General features: G+C 43.7%; 1 protein-coding gene across 4 annotated transcripts in view; it reads left to right on the forward strand.

Moving 5' to 3' along the window:
* Window positions 1–20524, forward strand: part of SLC4A4 (solute carrier family 4 member 4) — a 203736-nt gene that overhangs the window by 3838 nt on the left and 179374 nt on the right. For all 4 annotated transcript variants that reach the window (XM_065674620.1, XM_065674649.1, XM_065674657.1 and 1 more), the window contains exons 2-3: window positions 8101–8227; window positions 12206–12294. In XM_065674620.1, the coding sequence (XP_065530692.1) occupies window positions 12278–12294 (17 nt within the window). In that variant the 5' untranslated portion in view covers window positions 8101–8227; window positions 12206–12277. The remainder of the gene's footprint in view (window positions 1–8100; window positions 8228–12205; window positions 12295–20524) is intronic.

Here is a 20524-nt window from a genome sequence, read left to right on the forward strand (position 1 = left end):
AAAATAGTTTCACAGAAATCAAACCAAGGAACAGAAATCATAACTAGCGATGGAGAGGCTTTCTCTCCTTACATGACATAGCTGTTCTGTAATCCAGGGTGAGTGGAGGTATTTGTAGGCTAGCTTTGAAATAGACTATTGCTAAATGGAATCCAGTAAGACCTCTTAGGAAACAAGACATCAGTGGCTTGCACACACCAGTTGGGGCTACCAGGGCTGTGCTGTTAGCAGTGAAAAGCTGTTTCTGCTTCAGCAACAGTCCATACTGTGGACATTCTTTTCTCCAAACAGCAACCTCTCAGCAATTTGCTTCTGCATTGCACAAGTGATGAGAGGTGCATCCACAGGGGAGTATTTTTTTGTCTTTCGCTGACCCGAATGCAGGTTCTTAGCTTAATTCTGGGAGATGGCTGGCAGATTAGGAACTCATAGATTGACAGTTCTTGGCATGGGTTTAGACCACTTCTACAAATGTGATATGCTTCTATGGAACCAGCTACTTGTGTCCAAAGGGATGGAATTAATAGATATTTTTACTGTGCACATGGAAAATGATATGACCCTTAAACCAGAAATGGGGAAAGTCAATACTTCAGGAATGTCTTACTGGAAAGGAGATGTTCATGTATTTGTCAAGGGAGTATGATATTTCATTACAGTAACAAAGCTGAGCTCAAAAAATGGTTTTGAAGCCTACCTAAAGTTTGTTTTGAAACCTAAATGAAAGAGTTACTAAGACTGCGCATCTGGTAATATGACAGTACCTGATAAATACAAGTAGTATTACCACCCTTTTTATAGAGTACTAAGTTGAGACGAGAGTGCGGAGTGGATTGTCCATTTCCTGTGTCACCTGGGACATCAGGGATGGGAACAAAATCTAGTTTGAACTTCTGTACTGCATTCCTTATTGAAATTACTGAGCAAGGGGTGGGAATGAGCAATGACCTGAATAAAGCAGAACATGTCGTGTAACATGCTGAGTGAATGAGTTGAGAGTGGACTAAGTAGGTTAGAAAGGAACTGATTGATGGAATTTTACTTCTAGTTTTGGAAGTACTATGTTGGAAGGTCTGTTCAGTGTTGAGGTTTGTTGTTGGTAAAGAAGAGAGCGATAAAAATTGACCTCCTTTTCTGTAGATTACAACTGTACAAATAAGTGGGAAGTACCACTTAGAGACATGCTTGAAGAGCTATTACAATATATTGAGTTTCTATCCCATACATAATGGAAGGAAACAGGGACAGAGTGCAGTCTGTGGCAATCCCAGTACTGCTACATCTGGAATGACCTATGCCACTAATCTCTGTTTCTTTGAGTAATTGCCAAAGCTTCAGCCTTCAGAGAGCAGGTGGGTGCTGAGTTCCTGCCTTGCCAGTGACACAGCAAAACCTCTGTTGTGGCTCTTGCATGCTACACAATCGAGGGAGCAACTATGGGAGAAGGAAAAAGCAATGGTAAGCCCTGTGAGGAATTTCAATATCCTTGCTTATGTCTTTCTCTGCCTGTGTGGAAGCTTTGTAAGCCCTGGGCCACTTAACAAGGGAAATGTTGTATTTTGCTCCCTGTAGCTGATTGCTAATGGGGCTAAGGAAACAGACACCCCTGACAGAATTAGTGACTAAGAGCTGCTTTGAAGGAGATATGCTGATATTCTCTGACAAATAGGTTAAAGAACGAAGAAGGCTGTTACAAATTTGGCAGGCTTTTTTGGCTCATGTCTTCTGCTGGCAGAGTTATTTTGGCTGGGAAGATCTTTTTGTCAGTGCAGGTTTTTCTTGGGAAGACTGGAGTAAGTTCTTGTAGCAAGAGTGCGTTTTCACCAGGAAAGGCTATCCTCCCTCTGCAAGCCCTTTGCTGGCAAAAGGCAAGGTAGAGCTGTATTGACAGCTCACAGCACAGACCTGGCCTCAGTGTGAAGGTCTGGGCAAAGCTCTTTATTTGAACTAGGTCGTAGTTAAGCACATGTTGTAAGAGAATGAGGATTTGTTCCTGGCACGTGGCATATTGTGAGAGGAACACGTCAAGTTAGTGTGTGATTTTTGTGTTTGCCTTTTTTAGTAGCATCTCCCAGTTAGGACATGCTCAAAAAGGACTTTGAAAAGTGTCATTTTCTGTCCCAAACTCTTATCTCTGTTTTATATCTTCAGTTTGGTGAGGCGAGAGGGAAAGTGATCTCTAATGCAGCTAAACACATCTGTCTCCAAACTTGGGTTTGTTTGCTTGAGATTGAGATATGTGGATGAGGTCTCTGTAAATGTTTAATGAAGGGAGTTAGAGCGGTGGTTTGCTCTGACACTGGTACAGTTTGAAGTACCTGTATTGTGCTTTGGATACAAGTTGTGTGTCTTTTATTTTTTTCCTTCTTGGTATTTTAATTCTGCTTGGTTCGAAAATAAATGTGTTGAGTTTTTTAAACATCACTGATGGGAGGTGGAAGAGGAGAAAGGTGTTACGACTTTCTTACACTTAATGGATTTGCTTGTAATTCATGTAGAGCAGGGAGTCTTTTGAGACACCACCCCAGATCCAGTTCTGATTTCTTTTGTCCCAGCTACTGTTACAAATGACAGTGTGCTCATTGCCCTGGCATCATGTTGCAAAACCCCCATCTCCAGTGATGTGCAGCAATATTCTAATTAAATTTTTTATCAGTGTTCATCTATTTGTTTTAAAGCTGATTGCTGTGTGAATTAGATAAATGTCTTTCCAGTGGCTGAAAGAACATGTTCAGAGGCAGTAGAGAGTCATTAAAAGGCTTTTTAAGAGCTGAAGATTAGCTTTGTTGAATGGTGGATTTCTTTTGATAGAAGAAGCTCCTTTGAAATGGTCACTAGCAGTATTTCAGCCTGGTCATAGCTTGGCTAGAATACAATAGTTTCTCACACGCTTGTAGCACAGAATTGTATCTGTTCAGAAGTTCACATTTTCCTTACAAAAGCAGCCTGTGGCATTTATTATCTTTTTCTGCAGCTCCACCCTTCTGAATCCTTCAGTGTTTTCCTCCTTTTCCATGATTTGTTGGCCTTGCCTGACATCTTAATGGAATTTGGCCTTCTGGGATCTGAGGGGTTATATCTAAATATGTGCTGGTCTCAAGTGGGCAAGACAAGGGACTTGCTGAGCCTTCCCATGCAAAAGATGTTTCTTCCTTTTACTTTGTACAGATAAAATGATGTTAGTGGGACTGGGGTAACCCCCAATTAACTCTACTAGATGTTTTGGTATTAGCAAGAAAGTAGCAAAGAGAGCTTCTTTCCTCCACTGGATTATCATGATGAAATCTATCTGTGGGTCATGAAGGAGCTGGCAAATGAAGTTGCTAAGACACTGTCCATCATATTTGTAAAATCACAGCAGTCAGGTGAAGTTCCCAATGACTGGAAAAAGGGAAATATAACCCCCATTTTCAGGAAGGGGAAAATGGATGACCCGGGACAACTACAGACCAGTCAGTGTCACCTCTGTGCCTGGCAAAATCTTGGAGCAGGTTCTTCTGGAAGGCATGCTAAGGCACATGAAAAACAACAAGGTGTTGGTGACAGCCAGCATGGCTTCACTAAGGGGAAATCCTGCCTGACCAATTTGGTGGCCTTCTATGATGGGGCTACGGAACTGACGGACAGGGGTAGAGAGGTTGATGGCATCTACCTGGACTTGTGCAAAGCGTTCGACCCTGTCCCACACAACACCCTTGTCCCTAAATTGGAGAGATACCAATTTGATGGATGGACCACTCAGTGGATAAAGAACTGGCTGGATGGCCGCACACAGAGAGTTGTGGTCAATGGCTCAGTGTCCGGCTGGAGACCAGTAATGAGTGGTGTCCCTCAGGGGTTGGTGTTGGGACCAGTCTTGTTCAACATCGTTGTTAGTGACATGGACAGTGGGACTGAGTGCGCCCTCAGCAAGTTTTCCGATGACACCAAGCTGTGTGGTCCGGTTGATACGCTGGAGGGAAGGGATGCCATCCAGAGGGACCTTGACATGCATGTGAGGTGGGCTGATGCCAGCCTCATGAAATTTAAACATGCCAAGTGCAAGGCCCTACACCTGGGTGGGAGCAATCCCAGCCACAGCTACAGGTTGGTCAGAGAAGGGATTCAGAGCAGCCCTGCAGAGAAGGACTTGGGGGTGCTGGTCGATGAGAAAATGAACATGAGCCGGCTTCAGTGTGCGCTCGCAGCCCAGAAAGCCAACCGCATCCTGGGCTGCATCAAAAGGAGCGTGACCAGCAGGTCTAAGGAGGTGATCCTGCCCCTCTGCTCTGCTCTTGTGAGACCTCACCTGGAGTATTGTGTGCAGTTCTGGTGTCCTCAGCATAAAAAGGACATGGAACTGCTGGAACAAGTCCAGAGGAGGGCCACGAGGATGATCAGGGGACTGGAGCACCTCCCGTATGAAGACAGGCTGAGAGAGTTGAGGCTGTTCAGCCTGGAGAAGAGAACGCTGCATGGAGACCTCATAGCAGCCTTCCAGTATCTGAAGGGGGGCTATAGGGATGCTGGAGACTGTAATGACAGGACAAGGGGTAATGGGTTAAAACTTAAATAGGGGGAGTTTAGATTGGATATAAGGAAGAAGTTCCTTACTGTAAGGGTGGTGAGGCACTGGAATGGATTGCCCAGGGAAGCTGTGAATGCTCCATCCCTGGCAGTGTTTAAGGCCAGGTTGGACGAAGCCTTGGGTGGGATGGTTTAGTGTGAGGTGTCCCTGCCCATGGCAGGGGGGCTGGAACTAGATGATCTTAAGGTCCTTTCCAACCCTAACTATTCTATGATTCTATGATCATCAAGTTCACCGTGTCATTCGGGGCTTGTTGGGCAGCTTGTGTTTTTATATGACTTTCTGTTGGGTTTCTTTTCCATAATGACTTGGCAAAGCTTATTATTTTTTTTCCTCCCAGTCCATGAGCAATTGCTCATCCTTTCCCATCAGTGGTTGGAAATAGGCAAAGATTTCACAACTTTTTGAGGCAAACTGTATTTTTTCCGTGCTGAGGGCCCTCTACTACTTTCCTTATCTGTCTCAGAAGAAAAATGCAGCCTGTGTTAACATGCTTAATTTAACTTCTGTTAACTTCTGACTGCACCTAACCTAGCATTTGAGACAAGGTGGGTCACAAAATGGAATATATAAACCTTTAGAATCAGTTTTAAGTAATGTTGAGTTTGATGACTTTGTAACAGTAGCAATGGAAAATTACTGAGGTGCATGATACATAGAAAAAATATAGAGTACAGCCGGAGAACATACTGAGAATTCTTGTACAAGATAAATCGTTATAGTTGACATAGTTTTAAGAAAAACAGTCTAGAAGAACAGGACACAGGGATAAGGAGTATCTGGGAATGGCAGGTGTCCAGGATGGGCTACAGTTAAACCAACTGATAAGTAGGAGGACAGGAGGATTATTATGTCTCTGGTGCTAACGAACCAATTAAGCTGGTATGAGCATCTGCTGCGCGTGCTTCAAAGGCTGCCAGAAGTGATGAAGATCATTGGAAGAAGTAAATGACCCTCAGAGACCACCACCACAATTCTGTACGCATGCGAGGAACTTTCTGGGTAATGATGCAATGTATGTATGCCCAGGGACTATATAAGGATGGCTTGTGGAGCAACAGAGAGACACACGTTAGGAGGAGCTATCCCCCGTGTCTCCCGGCACCGCAATGAAGAATACCTGCTTGTCAGCTTGAAAACTTTGTTGGCGAGTTTGTTCCTGGAGTTATCTCTGAATCAATTGGTCCAGAATCGTTCTTTACTCTTACTCAAGGGTGTGTGTGACTGGGCTTAATCTTGTGTTCCTTGATCATCATGGGATGTTACTTGTCTATGACAGCTCTCTGTGTAAACTGTTGGTCTGATTCCTCAGTGACACTTAGATTTGCAAAGGAGCGCAGCTTCCCTGTGAGCACTTAAGGTGAAGTTGCTTGAGCTTTCAGAAATGCTAACAGCGCTGCCTGTTAAGCCTCTGACAGATGTTTCTGCTTTCTGCATGTGCTGTATAAGGAACTTTAGGGTGTTGTAGTGTGTATGAAAAAATGTGCCTGCAGCATCTGTCCAGAGTTCGTAATCAGTCAGTGATTCCACACATGGAATATTGATTGCTCTGTAACAGTTACTACTCAGTAATTATCGATTTGGTTTTCTTTTGTAGAAAGATGAATGCTTTCTGTATAAAAGTCTGGTCAACTCGTGTCTGTCCCAGATGAGTGAGAACCTGCATGTGTCACTGTACGTGGCTGCTGTCTTTGCACAGCCTTCCTGCTACCCTGACTTTGCTCCAATGCCATCAGCATTCACAGCTAGCCTGAGAGCCAGGTATATACCTCCGCTCTCCTGGAACTCCAGCGAGGAAAATGCTGTTATATAGGGACAGATTTAGAATGGAGGTGATGTGGGTATCCAGCACAGTAGCAAAAGCATGGCTGTCTACCCAGGCTGTTGCAGAAGGAGATGTCTGAAGTGAAGAGTCATTCTGAGGTTGTTTAGAGCTTTGGGGTTTACCAGGCTGAGCTGAGATATCCCAAGGTGAAAAGGAATTCTGAGCTAAGCTGTTTACCCCAGGTTCCCTGAGCTGAAAGCCTCAGAAGTGCTCACTGTATTGCATGAACACCACTGTGCCAGCTGTGGAGCCTGCCATTTTTGTCCTGCGTCCTTTGTAACTGCCCTGCACTTCTGTCTGGGCTATGGATGTCTTCATTCACTTCCTGTGTGAATAGATTATCAAGCTCTGCAGCTGTGTTGCTCCAAGCTGAGGAGACTGGATCTGCATGTTCCTGTTTGGTCAGTTGTAACCTAAGGCTTAAATCTTGTGGGTTTTGGAATGCCAGACTGTTCGCTGCTGGTTTCCACTACCTACAAAGTAGTGGAAACTAGCAAAAAAGTATGGTAGTGCTGCCATACACTTTCCATTCTAACTCTCTAATGTGTAGCATGCATTGATGTGTGCTACGTTTTTGGCTCAGAGAGGTCACTCTGCAATAATGGTTAAATGCCCACGTCTTCCTTTTCCCCCCTGCTCTGTATGTTGTAGGGCTTCACTCATAAAATGGGAAATAGGAAAGAAAGCCGGGTAACTGGAGCTTGCCAGGCAGCCTACCCTGGGTATCGTGCGTAGCTGGCAGGAGTAGGGAAGCTCAGCACTGGGAGAGAGAGCTTGAGCAAACCAGTGAGATGGGGAAGCCTGGCATTAACTCCTGAGCCAGAAGATTGCTCTTGGTTGTGGTTGGTGGTCACTCCTTAAGCAGACATTTGAGAGATTCAGCAATGTGGCCCTACAGCCCAGTCTTGTTTGGGGAGGATACTGGAGAGGGGTGACAAGATGCTCTTGCTCTCTGTAGCCTTGGAGAGCTGCAATGTCTGGGGAAGGGCTGTCAGAATGTGCTGAGAGTGGAAGGAGGTGCCAACTTGTGAAAATCATTCCCATAATGATGTACTGATCCTTCTGAGAATTGTCCTCGGGGATCAGCTTCTGGATTTCCCAGATTTGGGCACAGGTTTAAAGCTTTGCCTTTGTGCACGTGTGTTACAGTGGGGTTGTTTTTCCAGTTGGCTACTATGGGCTTAAGGGCTTGTCTCTTGCTTTTACTTCCTCCATTCTCCAGTGAGTATAGGAATAGACTGGCTGGTCTGACGCTTTAATGATGGTCACTCTTGAAATTACAGTAGCACAAGCTACCTGAGTGCATCCATGTCCTTGAGAATTCTTCCTCCTCTGCCTGCTTGTTAAGAAAGGGATATGTGTGTGTGTTTGCTGTATAAGCAATGATAGGTAGGAGCAGAAGCATATACAACAGCAATCTTAACTGCCTTCATCAAGTCCCACAGTTGCTTGTCTTGGCCACAGAAAGAAAAAAGCCTTGTTGCTCTCTGATAATAAGCTGGTCTGGTGTCCTAATGGGAACCTACCTTCTGCAGAGCCCCAGGGCCTTCACAGCTAATTGAGAAGTGTTTTAAGCTGAAGCCTGGCTCAGGCAGGCTGCTGGCTGTTTCAGCTGGCAGCTAAGAGTCCTTTTCTTGCATCAGTTTGGCCCTGCGCCCTCTCAGAGGCCTCTGGGCAGAAGTTAAATAATCTCTTTTATTTGTCATAGGCACCTGTGCAGCTCCTGGTATGGCTGGTGGTATCTGAGCCTCTTGCAGTCCCCCAGCGTATGCTGCTGTAAAGCTGAAAGGTGACTTGTTCCAGAAGTCCAAAGAAAAAGCAGACGTATATCAAAGGTAATGCAGAAGTCCACAGTGGTGGCTGTGGTCTTTTCTTTCTGATCAGTCCACAAACCATGTATACTTTAGCTGTACACATGACTTAATATTTTGGTTGGGCACTTCCAGCTTGTGGCTATATGATGGGAAGAAAGGAAAACCAGAAACTGACTCTCTAGTGTCAAGGTAAACAGGATTTGAGATTAGGCTGCGGGCTGAGCAAGCGTGCCCTGGGTTGTAGACTGGTGGGAAATATCTTGGGGGAAGAACCTCTGTGGTGCTGTGAACCTAAAGGGAAGTGAGATTAGACTCTTGGGTTGCTGCCGGAGTAATGCCACAGAAGAAAGGAAAACTAGTCCCTGCAGAGTGTCAAATGTAGTGTCAACAATGGGACACTGCGTCCATGCTACTGTGAAAGTTTTAGCTTAGAGACCTGTCAGCATTTAATTACAGTTGACTTTTAGAACGGTCTTTTTTGTAGGTAAAAGAACATTTTATTATTAAATCTGCACTTACCTTCAGGGACTCAGGAATTTGGAGTATTTGAATTGGTTGCAGAGGCAATTAAGCACCTAAATCCCTCTTGAGATGAGATCATGCCAGTTCTTTCCATAACAAGAGTGTACAGTGTTTATTCCTGCTTTCTATACAACTTTTTATACAGCTGCCTATTGGGTTTTTGTCTTTTACTTTTTTTTTCTTTTTAAACTGTCTTTTGGCTCAACTAACTAAAGCTAAGCTCTCTTATTGCTGCAGTCCTATGACTGTTGCCTTATAATTGTAAGGCTTTTGGGGGGAATTAGTCCAACTGTGATCTTCCTTCAACATGTTACGTCACCCATGAAAAGATCAGAGAGATAACCTTTTGTCCTAGGTAAATTGTAGATAGTAGAGGTGCATAAGCAAGCTGGAATTACTGTTTCATAAAACTAGTATGTGGGCTCACTAGGGAGAGGACTGGATGACCTTAAACAAAGCTCGCTTCTTGGAGAAAGGAGATGTCCCACTGATAATATCTATGCTTTGGAACAAGCAAGTCACAGGAAAAGACTGGTTCGTCTCAGGTGTAGGTGGTGAGAGGATGTAGTGAGGTAGAAACAATGGTATCTCCAAAAATCATGCTGATGTTAAAAATGTCCTTTCGTACTATGGCTTCAGGTAACGGCTAAGATGTGCTGTAATGCTAGGTGTAATCCAAACAGCTGGTGAACAACCAGAGATTCAATACAGACTCCTTAGATTTTTTTTGGTCTTAGCTGCCAAGCAATTAAATGGATGCCCAGACAAGACTGGTCTCAAAGGATAGTACTGACCCACAGTAAAAAAGAGCAATTTATATGCAGATGCTAGGAGTGTCATCTGAAAATTAGCGTGTTTCTCTCTGTCTTGAGATGAGGGTAGTTAAGATCTTCTGAGGCCTGAAGAACTCTGGGACCAGCAGGTTGGAAATTCCATATCTGAGGTGTCCTTTAGCTCTTGACCAAGGTGGAAGTTCCCTTGGTCACCAGTAGGTTTCAGAGCAGCGGCCTTCAGTGATGGCAGCGAGCAGCTGACACCTCAGGACTGTTGAAAGCTGTCTGGTCTGCTGTTTCCTTAACGAAGATTCTAGTTGTTAGAAATGGACATTTTATCATAGGCTTGGGTTCCTTTCAGTCAGCGCTGGATTCTATGCAACTTCCAGCTGTGAAATCATGCAATAGGAGGAGATACCCGATGTCACACGATTTGCTGTGGGTTTTTTTCTATAAAAAGCAGTTAATGTATACCTTCACTTAAATGATAGTCTTTGTCTCCAGAACTTTATGTGTTGTTTAGTATTGGATTGTACTGGTACGAAGCCCCATTACCAGTTGCAGGTGGCTCACAAGCATTTGCCTGATTATTCCTGGCATTTTTCTCAAAGAATATGAACGACCTCTCTCACAGGCTCATATGTGTTTTTCTCTTCAAAACTCTTGCTTGGAAGCTGCTGAGGAAGCATCCCATCTCTTGGGTATAGAAACTTTTTGTCAGAATGACCTGTATTAAATAGTGGTTTGAAGGTCTCAGCCACAGGAGAATATGCAAGGGATATCCATGAAAAACAATCTCAATGCTTGTCTGAAAACAAGAGACTCCTAAAATTTCAGGACTGACCATCATTTGTGGTTATCTGTGGTGTTGGCCTTTTTGCCCTTTGCAAAAGAAGTCCCACTTTCTCCTGGAAATAACCTGCACTACTGAAACTGATGGAGTTGAGGTAACTTTTGGTATTTCTGAGAAAGCCTCACAACGTGCATTCCCATTGGGGAAGTATTCGGAATTAATAGCTTCTGAAAGCGTTGGCTGAAGAAGGGGCCACTGGATGGTGCTGTTGTCTTGTGGCTGGCCAGCATAAAACGGGTTGCTTCAGAGACATGACCCTACCATTAAGGAATTCCACTGGGAAACTGGTCTTTATGAAAGGTGAGGGTCTGGGATTCAAGACCGACGAGCGTCATGGTGGTGTGCAATAACATAATATCATTTTATGAGACATGCATGCCTCCTGGTCAAGAAGGGAAAGTGAAAGCAGCATGGCTAGCTGTGAGCATTTGGGAGCCCATGTTCATAAAGGCTATAAATGATGAGCACACAGTAACCTCTGTGAAAACTGACGTTGTTGGACTTCATTCTGTTGTTGGCCAGGAGGAGCAGAATTGCAAAGTTGAAGTCTCAGATCTAGAGACAAACTATTTGGATCAGGAATTGCATGGAGTGAGGGTTCAAGATTATATTTGGCTCTAGGTGCTGAAGAAAAGTGCTTTTTAGCAAAAAGTTCTCAAAATGCAGTTTGCTCTAGTGTTAGACAATGATGTTCATTTAGGGTTCTTTTAATAAGATCAGTGCTTTTGAGTACCGTTGCTTTCAGGCACACAATCTCAGGTGGCTTAAAGGGTCTATTCTTTTTCTTTCTAGAAGTGCAGACACTTCTAGAAGGGAAGACACTTCTTCAAAACCTATTGAAGTTTGAAAGTATAACCAACAAGCAAAAACTCCAAATTAAACGCATTGCTTGACTTGATCTTTGGGCTTCCTTGAACTTGAAAAGGCTATTTGATATAATTTTATCTGCCTTTTACCATGTATTTAAAATGGGGCCATTGCCAGTTGTCTGCCTGGTTAGGAGTTAAAAGAAGTGCAGTAGCGTTTATGACACACTGTATGTGTTTAAGGCATGGAGCTCTTGGAGAGGAAGAGATTAGAATGGGGCTGCTTTCAAAATCTGCTTTGGCATTTCAGGAAGGGCTAACTCTGCCTTGTCGACTAACAGTCTTGACATTCCTCCTTACAAACTCCTACCTGACTGTTCAAATTTCATGCCTGTGCAAAGATTTCGGAGAGTACTTAGAAACTAGTGATAGCCAGAGGGCTCGTAATATAGCTGAAAGTAAACGATTAGATGGTACAAGGTGTCATTCTGTGCTTTTCAGAGTGTGCTGCCAGCTATTTTACCTGTTTAGTGGCATTTGGACAAAACCAAAGCTTATTTCTCTATAAGAAAGTAGTGCTTAGTGTGGTTCGAGCACTATTGTTTTGTTATTTGTCTGCTAGTTTTGTTTCCTCTGTTCTCAAATGAGAAACTTTGGCTATGTGTGTTCTTGTCGCTATGCCTCCTGTGACCTTGGAAATGAAGTCAGCATGTCTAACTGTGAGAGAGAGTGCTCGAAAGCTGCTGTGGGAACAATTTTGAAATACGGTGTGTTCAGAGTGGTAGCGGGATAATGAAGATTTTGCTCAGCCAAGCAGAAATGCTGATTTCACATTGGAGAGGGATCAACTGTATAGCAATGAGCTCACAGTGACTTCTAGTGATGGAATTTCAAGTTCTCTCATGTTTAGTTAGTGCATGGAAGATAACAGTGAGAAAGCAAACCTGCTTTCCTTGCCCTGCTCCTTTGCTTTCTCAGCCAGAGTTCTTCATGAGCCATGTGTGAGCATCATGAGCCATGCAGCTCTGTCTCCTTGTCCCAACAGGAAAGGCATTCACAGCACAGCTTCCTAAACCTGCTTGCACTGCTGGCTACAGAGAGATGTGTTGGTGACAAGATGCTGCTGGTGGAGGGGTAAGGAATTGAAAGAGGATGTGGGTCACATTGTTTAGAAATTCTTTATCACATGTGGGTTATGGCATGATGCCGCTGGAAAAGGAGACAGCCCTTCAGGCTTAGTCATGCCCTGTGCTTATTATAGCTTTGTGGTGGGATTCCAGAGGCTTGCCAACTGTGAATGCCTATCATTAGCCAGTCATCCCTACAGCAGAGCAGCCTGCCTCATGAGTGGGAAAAGCCCCTGACAGCCTCCTGGAGACTCTGGGTGGGAAGAGCTGATACACAGGCATGCAATACCAAGCAGGGGAAGGATGTGATGCCAGCAGGGCAGGGATTGCTGCCAGGCAGGTGTCTGCAGACCTGGTGGCTACCCAGAACAGGCATTCCTCTATTTCTGCCAGTGCTGGCCTTGCTCTCCCAAATTAGTAAGCACTTGGGCAAAGCCTGAGTAGAAATAACATGGCTGGGAATCTAAGTCTGCTATGCTTAGGTGCATACTAGGGTCATTGGGAAGGTTAACATGGGTGTTTCTGCAGAGTAAGCTGCAGGCAGGAAAATGCTTCTGCCCAAATTCCTGCTTGCATGCTGAGCTTTGACTGCAAGAGTAGCAAAGAGAAAGCATGAGAAAGCTGTCTGGGGAATGAGCAGCAGGATGGATTTAGGCAGGACAAAGTACTAAGCAGAAGCTTGCTTTTCAGCAGCTAGTATCTTGTGATTTGAAATTACAGCCCAAAATGTAGACAAAGAATACAAAAACACAGTGGTGAAAGTGACTCCCAATGCTAAGAGCTAATTTTGCTTTCTGTTTTTAACTTGGTCCAGAATTAACTTGAACTGACCTACATGAAGAAGACATTGTGTAGGCCTGGTTTCGAGACTCAGACTGGCATTTAAGTAGAAGCTGAAGTCTGTCTGTCTAAGAGTGATGAAGTATATTCTCACCAAACTTTTAGAATTGCCTGGTAATTGTGGTGTTCAATTTATGACCAGCTGCATTTAAGAATGACCTCTTTCTAATGTGCTACTCACTGACTCTGTTTTAGTAGATGAACTGTTCAACTTAGCGATATGACATTTGTCTTCCTTGCATAATATTCTAAAACACCATTAAACCAGAAAGAAACCTATAATTTAATGTGATAATTTTGATTTATTAACTTGAAGTAGGTATAAACTCTTTGCGTCTGAATGTTGATAACATTTATCATGAAATGGAGATGCTGCCACGCATGTGTAAGAGTCTTAGGATCTTAATACAAAGGCCATAAATATTTAAAGACGATTACATCCAGTACAAACTTTAGTACTGTTAAGTTGAAAATAACTTAAAGCAGATGTAGGAGAACAGCTTAGAACTAATCTGGGAGCTCTGTTTCTCATGGAGAATGGAAGCGAGGTTTTCAGACAATGCAAACCATTTTGGTGTTACTGTAACATTTGATTATTTGTTAGGGGACACTTCACGTGAGGGCACCTCAAGTGATGGAGGCCAGAAACATGTTAGCTCTGCCACAAGGCTCTGGTGCTGGCCTTGGTGCTGAAGGGCAGATCTGGGGGCTCGGAGCAGCCCCCCAGACAGTTCCTTCAGAAAGCCTTCACCCACTGGGAGTCACTGGGAGGCCAGCCACCCATAATCAGAGATCCTGTCTGGAACACACCTCTCCCTGTGTCCCCCTGGTGACATGTTTCAAGGTCTCAGAGTCACACTGGGAATACCCTTTCCTCCTGCCTGAGGTTATGTTGCTGACCAGGTGGTAGATACTTGAGCAGAGGTTTCAGATGGAAGACAGTTTATAAAAAAGGGATGTATCCCTGGTGGGTCTTATTTATACACATTAGAGGATTGAAATATAGCTCTTTATTCTCATGGTGTAGAAAAATGGGTATCTAAAAGACTCATTGAGCAGATGTGCAGTTGCTGGCTTGCTTGGGAAATGCGTTGCTTGAGAGCTGTTTTGGGAGTTTGGAGTGCAGTCTTCTAACAGGATAGATGATGCAGTCAACCTGTTGTTAGTACTGGGACTGCAAATAGTTTTTACCTATTTGCTGTGGAGAAGAAAATTCATCTTGTTTCCGTGGTTTTATTGGTTTGAAGGACTGAATGTGTTCAGGATGACTGCTGAGTGGAAAGTAAGGGGTTACCCAAATATTTCCAGGGCTTAAGATTCCACCTCTCTAGGCTGTATTGGTGCAGGCTTAGCTAGTAGTACTAACAGCAGTGTTTTGGCATTCTTCATCATTTGTCTCCTTCCAGTGAGTCACCATCTATTTCTGTGTAAAAGGTCATAACATCAAACACCTTAAAACGGCTGATCCCTATGACAATAAACAGTTAAAAGGAATCCTTGCTCCACTAGAAAAGCAAAGGCAACTTGAGCTTCCAAGGAACACCATTTTGAGATGTCCTTGATAACAGTAATAACAATAAAGGTCATGGGGGCTCTGTCATCCTGTTGCTTGCTTAGTAAAGTGGACCCTGCTGAGACTCAGATCAGATACATCTGATAACTGGGATAGAACAGCCATGTTTATTTCTAGAATGTGTCAGAAAGCCTGTTTCTGGTCCTTGCTTTTCTGTAGCAGTCAGGTGTTTATTTACATGGTCTGAAACTCAATAGCTTCTCCCGTAAACCGGAGTTTACGTCTCTGAACACTTAGTACCTTTCCCTTTTGTGCACTGATGGCATGAGATGTTAGTAAAAAAGATGGAAGGGGATCAATTCCTGATCTGAGATTATACTGTTGCCCCAAAGGACAACTTTCCCCTAATCCTAGGGCACATTCCTGTCCCCTTCCTCTCTGCTGGACTAAGTCTCTGAGTTGGTGTTACTTTCCCTCCTGCTCTCAGTGTAGTGTAGAGGGGTTATCTTTCTTGGCAGGTCCAATCTGAGCTTTGGCTGTATTGCTTTTGAGGGCACTTGGTTACCTTACAAGGAATTACATTGCAAATATTGGTGTTGCAAGATACAATTTTGGAAGGATGTTGCATATTATAAATATCACGACGATGCATTGGACATAAAAATCTGTCAAACTGTAACACGGGTAGCAGTATGGACTTCGGTCTTTGTGCTAATCCTCATGACGGAAACAAATCAAGAATCTCATTGATAACCTTGCACTGTGAAGTCAGTGTGCCTTGAGAAAACGAAAGGATAAGTCTGTATCTGTTTGGTTATTTGGTCTGTTTGGGTCCTTATGTTGTAAAATATTAGCGGTTAATTTGAAAATTGAGGACTATATTGTTATTTGAAATATAGATGACATGAAAATATATGTCAGTGACCTATTCCAGCAAGTAAAATTAACTAACAGCAGGACACCTGAATATACTAGCTGTCCTGGGTTCAGCAGTAGCAGTCATTTTTCTCCTTCTTAGTAGCTGGTGCAGTGCTGTGTTTTGACTTTCGGCCTGGGAACAGAGCTGATAACACAAATGTTTTAGTCTGACCAAGGACTTCCTGAGCCTCATGCTCTGCCAGGGAGGAGGGGAAGCCGGGAGGAAGCAGAGACAGGACCCCTGACCCAAACTAGCCAAAGAGGTATTCCATACCACAGCACGTCATGCCCAGGATGTAACGGAGAGTTACCCAGAAGGGCGAGGGCACTGCGGGGCTGGACAAGGTATCGGTCCATGCTCAGTCGGGTGGGGTTGGGCGAGTTATTGGTCGGCTGGTGCTGAGGTGTTGTATTCTCTTCCCTTGTTATTTTCTTTATCATTATTATTATTACTGGTGGTAGCAGCAGTGGTTTGTGTTATACCTTAGTTACTAAACTGTTCTTATCTCAACCAGTGGGAGTTGCATTCTTTTTGATTCTCCTCTCCGTCCCTCCAGGAGTAGGGGGAGGGCAAGAAGGAGCACAACCTGTTACTACAAACCTTCACTTCTCCTGCTGGAAATAAGGAAATTACTAACAATGTGTAAATTGGAAAAGGTCTTAAGTTTAGAAATTTGATTTCAGATTATTTGGGTTGTTCTGTGTTTGCCTCTTGAGTTTTGACTCAGCTGGCTGTGCAGCCAAAAGGACAGAATACAGTAGGTTTTGTAACCTCTGTCCTCAGAGGGTTCAGACAATGTGGGACAGAATGTTCAAGTGCAGTGAAACTTTTTATCCTAACAAATTCTTCCTTAGTGGAAGGTTAGTTGGAAACTAGCTGAGGGTATTGATGAATATTTGTCAGTTGTTTGTTGTAACATTATAGAACATTGTAATCACATGATTATAACATAGTTTTGGTGTCTGCAGCTACGCGTTTTTCTGTATCATGCTGTAAATCAAGGTGATGAGCACTGTGGGTCAGTGACTGGTGCTCTGCAGGTGATCCACGGGATGTCCTGTGTGTACCCCTGTAACTGCAGCCGGTTCTTCCTGTGCAGATACCACTTCTACTGTCATCCTATATGGCAAATGTATCCTATTTCTGTTACTGATAGGATGCAGGGCAGAGAAAGAAAAGCCTGCTTTTTCACATTCCAGGCAGAATGAGTTCTGTTCTGACTTTGAGTCCTGCAAGCAGTACTTGTAGTTGGCGTGTACCACAATTCAGAGTTGGAGAAGTTAGTCTTTTAGGGCTGAAAAACTATTTTTGTTTGCTCCATTAAGTTACCATTGATTTATTGGGAAAGGAATTGAGCAGGGAAGGATTTGGTGTTAGGTAAAAAGAGACTGCATCACATGCTGCATATAAGACTGTGTTTCTGTACTACTAAGTGGAGTGTATAGATATGGGCAGATGAAGGCACATAGGAAAAGATTAAACACTGAAAAGAACAACCAGGTTTTCTTCCAGATTCCAGGATAGGCAGAGGAGAAGTCAGTAAAGAGAGGCCACACATAACAGGGCCTTTATAGAATAAGGGAGAAGAACACTGAATTACAAAGCCAGATTTCAGGATCTCTCCTAGAACCTGCAGGAGAGATACTGGAACTGCTTCTGCAAGCAGGGACTCTTGCAAGGATCATGAACAGCATGGTTCAGTTGCCAAGGAAGAGGGAATATGCTGCTTAGCAGTTGGTGATACTTCACCAGCAAAGGTTAAACTACTGCCAAGCCTGGACACTTGAGTAGTTTTAGGCACTTTTCCATATAAATCCAAAGACGGGTTGTTTTAGTACTAGGAATGCAGTCACAAGATAAATGTGGATGCTAAAAATTACCTAAGCATGATACCTGCCTGCCTGATTTGGTAAGAAAGGTCAGAATTGTTCTGCTTGCTGCTAGAATGCAGCTTATTCCGGGAGACAGGCTAAAACTCGGCAGCTACAAAAACTGCAGCAGGTTGGGACTTAACCAGAGGAATTTGTCCAAGTGCAGTGCAGTCCTCCCTGTAGAGTAGTGACTCCAGTGTTAAGCATTGTATGTAGGAAAAGATATATGAAATTCCTTTTGTTTTTTTTCATTCTACTGGGACTGCGTTAAGTGCTATTTCCTAACATGGCAACTTCAGCAGCAATAAAAGGGGCTGTATTTCATTGGTGATCAAAAGTGCCTTTGGAGACATTTAGCTACCTGAGGGGTAGACTGACTTACATTTGTGACACGAGCTAATGACACTATGTGTGTTCAGAGCAATTCAAAGCAAAGAGCTGCCAAATCATAAACCTTGCTTGCTGTTTTTGGTTGAAGTTTTAAGACGGATCCTCCCTTAGACTTAAATAAAACCTACTTCTCTCTCAAGTTTGTTAGCACAAGGTGGGAAATGGATATGCAGAAAGATAATGAGCTTGATCTTCCTGAAAACCACATCCCTGGCAGTGTTCAAGGCCAGGCTGGACAGGGCTTGGAGCAACCTGGTCTAGTGGAAGGTGTCCCTGCCCATGGCAGGGTGCTGGAACTGGATGAGCTTTAAGGTCTAACCCCAACCATTCTATGATTCTATGAAAAGCAATAATCACCCCACTCCCGCTTAAGCTCCTTTGATACTTGTTCTAACTACCACTTTTCATGCTTGTGCAGTTCTGCTAGTGTTATAGATTGGTTGTGCTGTGTTCATGATAATTTGTGGACAATTTTGAGAGGGCTTGACACTTCTATCATCCCTCTATCTGCAGCAGGAATGCCAAAACACATGTGGTGAGTTACATGCCAATAGCAACTAGCCTTAGCGCAACGGCTGAATATAGGTGGTTATGTAGTTTTTATCTAGTTATTTAGGGGCAGGAAATCATAGAATCACAGAATGGTTTAGGTTGAAATGGACCTTAAGGTCATCAAGTTGGACATGCACGGGGACACCACCACCAGGTTGCTTGAGGCCCTGTCCAAGACGGTTTGTGTTTTCTTGTAGTATTTTGAAGGGTGCCTCTGAACATGGGGGTTTTATGACTCAGAGAAGCTCTTCTGAATCCCAGCCTAAAGGTTTTAGGTCTACTTTGTCCAAATGTATTGAGACAAAGGAATGGGGAGAGCACATTTAGGTTTTACTTTTTGTGGTTGCCATGTAGTGTTTTCTGTTCCAACTGCTCAGATCTGCAAAGGGCATTGCATGAAACCCATTGATGAAATTCTGTGGGTGCAATGCTTGTGCCAGACTCTCACAGCTTCCTGGTATTTGATAAAACCAGTGGACTTGAAATAAATAATGTTCAATTGCTCTAATTTTAGCATAAAATTAAGATAACTTGTTGACTAGTGTTATTGTTCCAAAGAGCGTAATGTTACCCAAGAAAGCAGCAGGACTTTTGGATGTGTTCTGTTGGAGAATGCTCCCACAATATCCACAGTAAACTGTTGTCTGTTGCTATGTTACAATCAGAGAAGATCAAATGGTGGATAAACATTGCATAACTCATCAAAGAGATCAAGTAAGGTATACAGGTAAGGGCTGGAAGTAATTGTGTCATGGGCAGAGATCTGAGGTTGGAGAACAGTCTCAGAGGTGCTGTGTGCTAAAGATCAAACCGGAGGGAGATCCAGCACCTTGGCGATGGAGAAGAGTGGATGATATAGCATTAAAACCACATAGGCAGGACAGAACCATAGAATCATAGAATGGTTTGAGTTGGAAGGGACCTTAAAGCTCATCCCGTTCCACCCCCCTGCCATAGGCAGGGACACCTTTCACTAGACCAGGTTGCTCCAAGCCCCATCCAACCTGGCCTTGAGCACTGCCAGGGATGGGGCAGCCACAGCTTCTCTGGGCAACCCGTGCCAGGGCCTCACCACCCTAGACATCCTAGGGCACTGGCAAAAGTTCATGGCCCTTCTTTTTGTGATCACATAGTATCACAGAAGGATTTCATCTTCTTCACACATAAAGGAGTCTGGAGAGCTTCCTTAGGAAATATTTCCACACAAAAAAAAAAAAGAATAAAAATTATGTTTGAATATTTTCCTTGCTTTATTCCATCTCATGGTTTAGTTCAATGCTTCTTCACCTCCAAAAGATGACCACTCTCTTTGTGACAGGTGCTTTTTATAATGTGAACTTTTCACTGTCTCAGAACAGCCAGGTAACAACTGAGTTGTCTTCATTTCCCAAATCACCCCACTCCTGGCAGTTATGAGTTTCTTCAATGTGATTATGCAGATTTATTATGTCCATTCTTGTCTTCCCTTAGCAGAAAAGATGGAACAAGATAAACCACTCATGCCTGCAGCAGCACTCCCTCCTTGCCTATTCTTCTTCTTCCAGGCACACCTTACTCCATCCCCCACTGGGGAAGTGCTTTGGTAAATAGATTAGCTTTGTACTGAGTTCTCAGGGGCAACAAGCAGAGTCTGGCAGGCTGCAGAGGAGAGAGGATTTCCCAGCAAGCCGCTGAATCACCACTGAGAATGTGTGGCCACTCAAACTGAAGTGAGAGGGAGTAATCTCAGCTCTTGGGTTGATCAGTAAGAAAAGGCTTTGGCAGGTTTTTCAACATGGCTTTTGCCTGAGTTAGCAAAGTATTTCAAGTGATTTCAGGAGAAATTAACTCCCCCTCTTATTTTGCTCGCTTGGAGATGGTGCTTACTAAATTGAGTTAGACTTCACTGCTTTTCAATACAGGGAGGAGGAGAAAGCTCCCATTAAAAAGAACAGCAGAAACCATTTTAGAGCTCTTGTTTCAGGTGACCTTCTAACAACGAACAGCAGGACTGAAAGTAGCAGTGATCAAGCTTCTTGGCTTCAGAAAAACGAAACCTATTTTCTGAAGCTGGGCTACTTCAGCTATTTTACAATGTTCCAGTGACAGTTCTGCAGATGTGACAACTGGGTGTCAGCTCAGAGAGGAACCAGCCTTTTTATGTCTTTGCACC

The sequence above is a fragment of the Lathamus discolor genome, chromosome 1 (assembly GCF_037157495.1).
Source record: "Lathamus discolor isolate bLatDis1 chromosome 1, bLatDis1.hap1, whole genome shotgun sequence".
Taxonomy (NCBI): Eukaryota; Metazoa; Chordata; class Aves; order Psittaciformes; family Psittacidae; genus Lathamus; species Lathamus discolor.